At 27.8% G+C, this 10,208-nt stretch overlaps 2 protein-coding genes across 2 annotated transcripts; both read left to right on the forward strand.

Moving 5' to 3' along the window:
• Positions 1 to 5,267: 5,267 nt before the first annotated feature.
• Positions 5,268 to 6,496, forward strand: LOC119682043. Its single transcript, XM_038095384.1, has 3 exons — positions 5,268 to 5,554; positions 5,614 to 5,802; positions 5,918 to 6,496. Exons 1-3 carry the CDS (start codon positions 5,320 to 5,322, stop codon positions 6,358 to 6,360), a joined length of 867 nt encoding a protein of 288 aa, XP_037951312.1. The 5' UTR covers positions 5,268 to 5,319; the 3' UTR covers positions 6,361 to 6,496.
• Positions 6,497 to 8,417: 1,921 nt separating this feature from the next.
• Positions 8,418 to 9,988, forward strand: LOC119681286. Its single transcript, XM_038094433.1, has 2 exons — positions 8,418 to 9,699; positions 9,762 to 9,988. The coding sequence occupies exon 1, from the start codon at positions 8,478 to 8,480 to the stop codon at positions 9,375 to 9,377; it is 900 nt and encodes a 299-aa protein (XP_037950361.1). The 5' UTR covers positions 8,418 to 8,477; the 3' UTR covers positions 9,378 to 9,699; positions 9,762 to 9,988.
• Positions 9,989 to 10,208: the final 220 nt, after the last annotated feature.

Consider the following 10,208-nt stretch of genomic DNA (forward strand, 5'->3'; position numbering starts at 1 on the left):
TCTACAGCTGGTTTATGAATTCGTTCTAATATAAACACAGCAAGTAAAATTGTTAATAAAAACTTTCATAGCAAAAGTAGCAAAACTTCAGAAAAATATGCGAACATAAAAAGTCAAGTACGGCTTTGGATCAGTTGGTTAAGGTTAATCCTGGTACTTGCAGTCTCAAAAATAATTATTTACGAATAATTAAATACAAGAATTATTTACAATACCACTGATGATGGGTATTTAGCAATATTTGAAACAGCTGTATGGTCAGCCAGAAATTCAATTAATTAAAATAATATAAAAAGAATTTTTGTTGTTATAGTTCACAACTGTTCGAAAAAACCTCTTTATAATAATTTTTGTAAGATATTTCTGTTTAATAATGTTTATTAAACGGTAACTTATTATATTACAAACAATTTTTCATATAACACTTTTTTTTTATCATTCACACAATACTTACTTTAGACTTTGTCTAAAGAAATGCCTGAATTCTCCAGTGCGTATGAGTAATGAAACAGGAAACTTTTATTGAAAACGCCAGTATATGTAGTTGAATGATTCAAAGAGTATGAAAAGGGTTTTAATAGAAAAAAGAGGAATTAGACTGAATTTTTAATAATAATAACTTATTCAAATACCAAAATTTTCTATTTAAAAATTCAATATTTTAAAATTCAATATTAAATGAAATAAACGGGTTATTAAATTTATTTATTTTATATTTGGATTTTAATAATAGAATTATTTGTTTTTAATACTTTAGAATTTTATTTAATTTAATAGAATTTATTTTAACATAAATTAATTTAATTTTTTAATTTCATTAAATTTATTTTATTTTATTTACATTATATTACATCACATTAAGTAATTTGTTTTATTCTATTTTAATTTATCTTATTTTATTTTATTTAATTTATTTTATTTTATTTTATTTTATTTTATTTTATTTTATTTTATTTCATTTTAATTTATTTTATTTTATTTTATTTTATTTTATTTTATTTTATTTTATTTTATTTTATTTTATTTTATTTATTTAATTTTATTTAATTCTTTTTTATTTTATTTTATTTAACAGTTGTAATTTAATGTGACTTTAGTCTGGTTTTTTCATTCAATTGCATTTTCTTAATATCTAGTTAGCTTTCTCCTAATATTTTCAAGTTATTGTAATAAAAATATAATCTCTTATCGTCTGTGATTAGTTTAATTTTTATATCCTTTGAAAAGAAATGAGACATTAAGTGGAAACGTTAGAAAACATCACTGCTGAGTCAGTATCGCTTTTAAATGATTTTCGCTTAGTATTTTATGTTCATTTTTGAAACATAAAGTTCAAAATATTTGAAATAATTTACCTCAGAAGTGCGTAATCTTGAAATTTTGATATGTTTTAAAAATGTTCCATGCCCCTTATTTCAAGCGTTAACCCAAATCTGAGAACTTCAGAAGTAACACATCCTAACGAACATAATTTTTTGAAAAGTTCCGCTTACTCTACAGAAATGTGGAATTTTAATTTTAATGCTAATTAAGTTCTAAATGTCGATTCAGGTTTAATTTTTTGTTTTTGGCTTTCTGTTTTTATGAGCAAAGTTTTATTTTTAATGCGAAATGATTTTATGCCAACACTGGGAGTACAAAAAGCGTGCATTTTGATTGTGTGGCAGCACATGTGCAACATTTTGTGTGAAATGTGTAATAAACTTTTTTGTAAGTCAATTAAAATTTCAAAAATTTTTAAAAAAAATTTTAACTTCATTTGTGGTATGAAAATTTTGCTTTTCATAACGAAAAAAGGATTAATACGTATCTACAGTCAAATTAAGGATAATAGAAAATTTGAAATTTGAGTTTGTTATGTACCAGAACAATATGTTGTAGTTTTAGGAAAGTGTGCATAAGCAAAAGTTTCGAAATCTTGAAATTCTCAAGTTCATATTAACATTATTGAAATATATTTTTCGAAAATTAAATTTAAAATATTTATTGCTTATGCTTAAAATTCCAGAGAATACTGAAGAAAATGAGATCAAATAAAAAATGTAAAACAAAAAAATTAAATAAAAATAATAAAATATTACTACATGCACAATATAGTAAGGACTGCGAGGAAATTTGAATAATTAATATCGAAGAACAATATAAATGGATGGAAATTTCTGAGGAAAACCTTTATTTTACTACGTAGGTTAATACCGGTATCGCAAAATAACTTATAAAACAACTTTATTATTTTTTTGTTTTATTATTACTTTATATAACAAAAAAAATTTTTTGTGACAAAATTCTATTTTTAATCAAATTTAAACATGGAGAGCTTTCAGACATTTGTTTAGGAACAGAGTGCACGTAAGAGTTAGTTAAATTTATAGTACATCAAATCCTAGAGAAGAGCCAAGAAAAACATTTGTCGACTTTAAAACCGCTTTTCACTCAACTAGAAGCACTCTATATGCCGCTATTCCTGAATTTGGTATCCTATCAAAACTTTCACGGCTATATAAAATGACGGTAAGCAACACCACTAGTTTCGTTAGAATCGGAAGAACCTCATCAAGCCCTTTACTACCAAACGAGGTTTTAGACGGGGTGACGCCTTCGCATGTAACTACTTTAACTTAATGTGAAAAACGATAATTCGAACAGCAGATTTAAACAGCACTAGCACAATATTCTACAAAAAATTTTTTCCAAACTAGCAAACAAGCGAAGTAAATAGGTCTTAGGGTAAATGAGGATAAAATAAAGTACTTTCTGTTAACAAATATATCTCCCGAGCGTCTTGGAACCTACGTCACGGTTGCCAGTTATAAGTTCGAAGTTGTGAAAGACTTTGTTTATATAGAAGCCAGCGTTAATTTTTTTTCCATTTATTCTGAGGAAATTTGTCAAATATAATAAAAAAGTGAAAAATATTTTCAGAAGCAATTACAAAGATTGAAAGGCATTTAAACAAGTCCAGTCCTTACTAGAACATTATGAAATTCTGATATGCTTTTATTCATAAGACAGACGACTTAAAGTTATTGACCTTCATAAACCTTAGTTCCTGGATTATTTTTTTAATGTAATAACTATCCCTAATGAATGAACTATTACTTTTATTATTATTATTTTTTGCTTATAGTTAATTTAGACATTATTAATTATAACATATTAATAATTGTTTATATGAACTTAAACAATTTTTTATTGAAAACCCTTAATGGTCAGCAAGCAAATACCATATGCTTCGCTCTGATTACATTTATCTTCCAAACACTTGCACTTGCACATAGCCTTCATAGCAATTTTTCTTGTCAAACTGTTTTATTGATACCAATCGACCAACTTTTTCCTTAAGTGGCTATAAATAAAGGACTCCTTCTTATAAATTAGTACTTCTCTCTCTTTGCAATGAAATTGAAAAAGTGTGCAAAAGCTTCATACTTAAGTTTCTTTAGGAATATGTATACACAAATGTATGTACATGAGTTTATATATTTATATTTGTATATATATTCAACAAAATGAAGTGCTATAATATGGCTTAACATATGGGCTTGGAAAGCATTGGGTAATAAAAGAAATAACCTACGAGTACATAATTTAATGTAAGTAATAACTTAACAATATTATCCTGTGCGGAAAAAATAGGTCAGCAAGTTTTCTAAGAAATTTAAATAGAAACATTAAATGGGATATAAACGCATTTCTTAAAACCGATGAAGAATATGGCAGTGAATTTTAATTTTATATTTATTTTATGAAAATGGTTTCAGTAATTCAGAAAAAAAATGGTGATACATGATTTCATTTGATATATCGTAGTTACAGGAAAAATTAAAAAAAAAATCTAAAACACATATAGAATGTGCAAAAATATAACAGAATATATATTTTGATAAGTTCACATAAATAAATCAATATCACATTTCATATTATCATACTATTTATTCATATATCATATCACAATGACTCTGTATATATTCTGTACTTTTGATAAATTCACATAGATAATTCAGTATCACATTTCTTATTATCATACTACTTATTCATATATCATATCACAATGACTCACCTGAGTAATGAGTGACTTTCGTTTTATCAAGCATCACAAGATTAAAAACTAATTACAGTGTAGTTTGGATAGACTGGGAAACAGATTAATAGAGATTACCACCTCACGATACAAATCGATATGTTTTTATGCAGATTGATATAGTCGTTTGGACAAAGGATACATATATACCTATATTAAGAGCATCTCCTGATAACACACCCAAATTAATTGTTATTTGTTCTCATTCTGGAACTGCTTATCATAGTTTTATCAAATAATTAATTTGTACTGTAATTGTGATGAATCATGTTTTAACTTTTATTTTAATCACAAAAAAAAATAAGCTTGAACATCGGACCTTAACTGAAATCGACTGAAGAAGTCGATAGATTTCTTAGTAAAAAATTAATGCCATACTAAATGTGGTTTACTGGATTATCAAGAAGAAATGGCTTAAAAAATAATATTATAAAGTGTTGCAAAATGAGTTCCAGTTTACTTCGGTGTCGTAGAGAATGATTTAGCTGATGGCGTGGTGAACAAGTTTTTCTATTTTTTTCAAAAAGAAAGGTGATCCAAAATAGAAACTTTCAAAGAGAAGAGTTGAAGAGTTTGATAAAAACGTTTAACAATAAAATGACGAAATTATGCCTTCCTACTTTGTCTAGCAGTATAGATCTGAAATGGCAATTTTTTCTCGTAGATGTACACGACACGTTACTCCCAATATTAACAAGAAGTTGCTTTAGATTATTGGTATTTGATGTGTAGATTTTGAATAATATTCATACTCTCTTCATAATTTTGAGATTAATTAGAGATGCTTAGAAACTTGTGGTACATTAGCCTATTATTCGATCTGAATCATTTCTTATATCTTCTTTTTCTTCTTACTTATGTACGTGGGTTTTAGTATAACGTTAAATCGACTGGGCGTCTTGGATTTTATTTACTTCAAGGATAAAATCAAATCAAGTATAAACTAACACAGAAGGATATTCAAATATATATAAAAGTTTAAATAAATAATAATATAAAAATTTGTTTTATATATAAAATCGTTATAAACTTAGTAGCCAACTAATTTATTTTACTTTAAATATCTAAAATTGTTAAACTGAGAGAAGCATAAAGAGTAGAAAATATTTATTTTTTTAGGTTGATTATATTAAAAACTAGTTTTGTTTGTAAAATTATTCATTTAAAGTTCTTAATAAATATTTTATATTTTAGTTGTTATCTTAAAAATTTCATTAAATCGATTCTGAATATAAAATATGTCTGCAAATCAAAATAATGATATCGTGAATAATACTCAAGACCTCAAACACAACATTGGTGTTGAAAAATTGGATGAGATCAAAGATGATATTAGCAACCAAAACCTTTCTTTAAATGATTCCAGTAATCATTTAACTATTGATGAGGATTCTACACTACCAACATCTGAAAGAAATCGTAGAGCAATCGAAAAGCTAAATCACATTAGCCAAAATATCAACATCTTAAATCGTACTAATTACTTTCGGTGTATATTTTGTGAAGCAGTTCATATTTTTATTCTATTCTAGAGAGAGTTGTGTCCCCACCTCAGGTTATTCCGTTACAAATTGAGGAGTTTAATGAATGTACAGGTGACGAATTAGAAAAGTATATCAATAGTATTGATTGGAGTAAAAGGATTAGAAATGTACTTAAAAATTCAACTATTGATGTCGATAGAGTTCTAGCCAGATTCGAGAAAAGCGAAAGTAGGAAAGGTATGTATATTGTATGTAAAAGTGGTGACCAACAACCAATTTTTGATGAAATTTATAAAAATTTAAATAAATGCAGGAGATAAAAGTGTTCGTACAATTTAATTTTATATAATAGCTGCTGATAAACCTCTGGAGAATATTGTAGAATATGCTTCCACAAATAATAACACCCATACTATTGAAAATATTGCACAATATAAAAGCACTTGCAAGTGGATGGAATGGGTTAGGAGCCTTAAAGGTGGTGCCAGAACTACATATGCTGATTTACACAGTGAAGAATTGCTTCAAGAATTTACTCACAACATGGGCCAGAGCATGGAGGATCTCTTAAAAGAAGTTGATGTGGACGATGTTCTATCTGAAAACATTGACGATAACGTATTTGTAGAGAATACGACAATACAATTGGGTAGTGAAAAAAATGACAAAGTGGCAGTCTTCAATAGCGAAAATACAGAGAAGAACATTGTGCGAGGAGCTAAAGAGAGAGCTACAAATCCTTACTATGAAAAGGCTGAACACTGTCATGATCCAAAGAATATGGGGAATGCATAATTAGTGATATTGCTTCATCAATTAAAATTAAATTATGAGAAAAATGAGAACTGATTAATAAGACTTAAATGTTGTCAATGTCTGCGATTTAACATAATAATTTTTGAAGGAAAATTAGGATGTAGTCATGTTTATATATTTAAATAAAATGAATATTTCGTTTTCGCAGCTTAGTTTTCAGTTTTTAATTTTATGTCATTTCAAGCATTTAATGATTTTTTTGAACTAATAATTGTATAATGTCCACTTCACTTAGTCCTGGAAAGTATTAAATTATTTTTTCGTATTTCTGTCAATCTTTACTCAAGCAATTTATATTTATTTACTTTCAAACAAATTTTGTATCTGAGCTATAAACGTAATCTTATTAAATATTAATGAGATAATTTATAATAGAACAAATACTTTGATTTCGTTCTCAATGTTCGCGACTACAGTTTTATTATCTAAGTTAGTTGCGATAGTAAAATAGTTGATGTTCTACGTGCCATAGGTCAATGGTGTAGGTCAAAAGTTTTATTCTCTTCTGGTATTTTTATTTATTTATTATTTTGTTTTTTTTTTGGCAAATATAAACAAATAAAAATTACTTTCTGGTTACTTGTTTTGTTCTTGTATGAAGCTATAAATATGATTTACTATTATGACACGCATTTGAAACATAAAATATGTGTACTTATAATTTATCTTATAATTGACCAAGAAAAAGGGGAAGGAAATATTCACAAGAAATGAGTTTATTGTGCCGTAAAGATACAATCGCATTTTGCGCTCATAAATACTTAAAGTAGTCATTCTCTTGGCTTGACTGCAAATTTAAATAAAATCAATTTATATAGAAATCAGATTTTATGCTTAGCCTGCATAATCTTTGCATTAGCAAATTGCATAAACCACAGCATGTACTATATACTCTACTTTAAGCACAGTATTTTAAAAACCTCTTAACGCTATGTGAAGTGCAAAGAAAATGAACTGAAATACTTTCCTAGACTTCTGTTATATTTACCTTCTACACTCAACTGAACAGATCTGCTGTAAGACGGTGTGTAAATTATATTTCTTCACATTAACTTTTTTACACATTTTGCTTTACTTGGTGCAATAACGTCTCCATTTATGTGCACTTTTTACGGTCACAAATATGCAAATCGAAGAAATAGATGTAAGAATAAAAGTGAGTCAGGCATATTATTGAGTACCCTACAGTTTGTAGTGAGGAATATAAAGTTATTATATGGACATTATTGTAATTAATAGTGTTAATGGTAGTCTACAACTTGTCATATCTAAGATACTATTTTTATCGGCAGTCTTCGAGGTTTAATTAAGACAATGCAAGGCGAATGACTAATCTAACAGTGTATTCTAGTTTAAATCCTAGATTAATCCTCAATTAATCTATTGTTGAAAGGGATAGTATGAAAATCGAAAAAAAAATTAAACATATTAAAATAATAATGTTTTCAATTTTATGCCTTCCATCTTAGAAAATTGGTTCAATTATATATTAAATAATAATTTGTTTATTATATTATTCTATTGTTCTATATACACACACTCACACACACAATGAAATATATGGGTGAGGAACATATAAGGGTTAACTGCAGTTTTTAAGAACTTTCTGCAACATCCTCTTGACCAATATTATTTTTAGCTGTAAAATTATCTAACAAATAATATAGAAAAATATTTTATAGATAAGCTTAAATCGTATTTATTTTCTTTTTATTGTGAATTCTAAATTTTTTAGAAGAATAGAATACTTCAGAATAGAATAATTTAGAATACTTTTATAAAGTAAATTTGTAACGAAATCTCAGAATTTTTATATTAGTATAATAATTTATATAGAATTTAATACAATTTAATTTTATAGAATTATTATATTGTAATATATATTTAAAACCGATTTCATAGTTTTCACCTAAACTGGAAACATTTTTATGCATACTCAAAAAAACAATTTGAATAAGTAGGCGTTTATTCAAATGAAATATTTTTAGTTGAATATACATGAATATTTTTTTTTGTAACCGTAAAATAGAGTTTAAAATTCTATACAATTTTCTAGTTTTTAAAAAGTACTTGTAATTTTATTCTCTGCTTATATAATGAGTGCATCAGGTTCACTACCACGTTCGCATGCCAGCTCACATTCACAGGTTGCCGAGAGTTCAGAGCACCAATCGGATGCTAATGATAATAAAAGAGCAGAATTACATAATTGCGACGTAGACACAGAAAGTGTTCCTCAGAGTGCTGAAGATAATTCTTCTATTGTTCTTACTGGTAGTCAACAACGTTATTTGGAGTGTGAAGTGCGACGTCGGCTTGCTGTCATTTTGCAACAACCACTACGTGATAACGAAGGTGGTGAAAGGTCTGCACCCGAAGGCCAACAGAAAGGCCGGGAAATGGAGAATGTTCCAAATCGCTCAGATAATCAGGAACTTATTTTTCCACAAGATCAGCAAAACTATTATGAACAACAAGGCAGCCAGGATCCAACAAGTAATCAGGGTCAAAATAATTCTCAAAACCTTGAGTTTACTCAAGAACGGGAAAATGACAGAATTTGGTCAAATGATCAAAAAGAAAATAGTTTCCAGGTCTGTGCAATTTGTCAACTGCCGATGAATGCCCAAGGTGAAAGAGCACAAACTAGAAACCAACAAAATAATATGGAAGGTATCTCCGATCCATCATCTGACGAAGGCATATCGAGGCGTGAGCGTAGGTCTAGACACCTCCGTAGGGAAAGAATAGAAAACCATACTCCATATCATAGACTGAATATTGAACGTATCAGAAGCATGGCAACCAACATACGCCAAGGGCTGGCTGAAATAACTGGCGCAAATCGAATACTACGGAATGATTTGCTGGAATTTTATCGTATTTTAGAAAGTCGTAGAGATCAGGCTACTCGTAATGTCGAAGAACAAGTGGAGTTGAGTGAACCAAATTCTATTGCAATTAATAACAATTCAAATACTGACACCCAAGACTGAATGATGCAACAATTTTAACATTTGATTACTTATTACAATTACTTATTCCTTGAGTGATGACTTAAGTGATGACTTTGATGATGAATTTTTGAGAATAAATTTAATTTTATGTTGAGTGCTGTATTTAAAAATAGTATCCTTATATGTTCTGCTTACTGTTCTACTTACCTACTTCTCATATTAACTGTAACTCAATGATATCTGACTTTAATCTGGTATCTAGCATGCGAAATTGAAATGTAGCGAACTCATAAAAATGAAAAATAAAATCTCGAATAAATTTGAGAGCACAAAGTAAATCTAAGAAACACTAAAAAAACAGGTGAATGTGAATTGTTGATATACTCAAGAGTCTTCATTTTTCTTTTCAATTTACTTAAGCAGTTTACACGCCTGAATGCCATGTAACGTTGTTAAACGATAATACGTCGAAATTGTAAAAGCCACAAATCCTAACGACAAATTGCATATTTTGAAACGGATGCGGATACATTTTTAACAACAGCGTTTAGAGGATGTGTGGCAAGTAAGTTCGATGGGAAGTCAACTTGAGGCTTGAGTTTCCAGTAGGTGCTAAACTTCATCTACGCTGACTATGAAAAATAAAATTATCCTGCGCCTTTTTTTTAACTTTTAAGCTACTTTGTAAATGAAGAGAAATATACTATAAAGAAATTTAATGGCTTCACATTATGTTGTAATTTATTAATGTAATTTATTCAGTGTATTTGAACTGTTGTAAAAATGACAATATTCTAACACTACAAAATGACGAAATCTTCTTAAGCTGAATACATTTTTTAAATTTATATGTTTAGAAGTATATATGCA

The sequence above is a fragment of the Teleopsis dalmanni genome, chromosome 2 (assembly GCF_002237135.1).
Source record: "Teleopsis dalmanni isolate 2A chromosome 2, ASM223713v2, whole genome shotgun sequence".
NCBI classification, from domain to species: domain Eukaryota; kingdom Metazoa; phylum Arthropoda; class Insecta; order Diptera; family Diopsidae; genus Teleopsis; species Teleopsis dalmanni.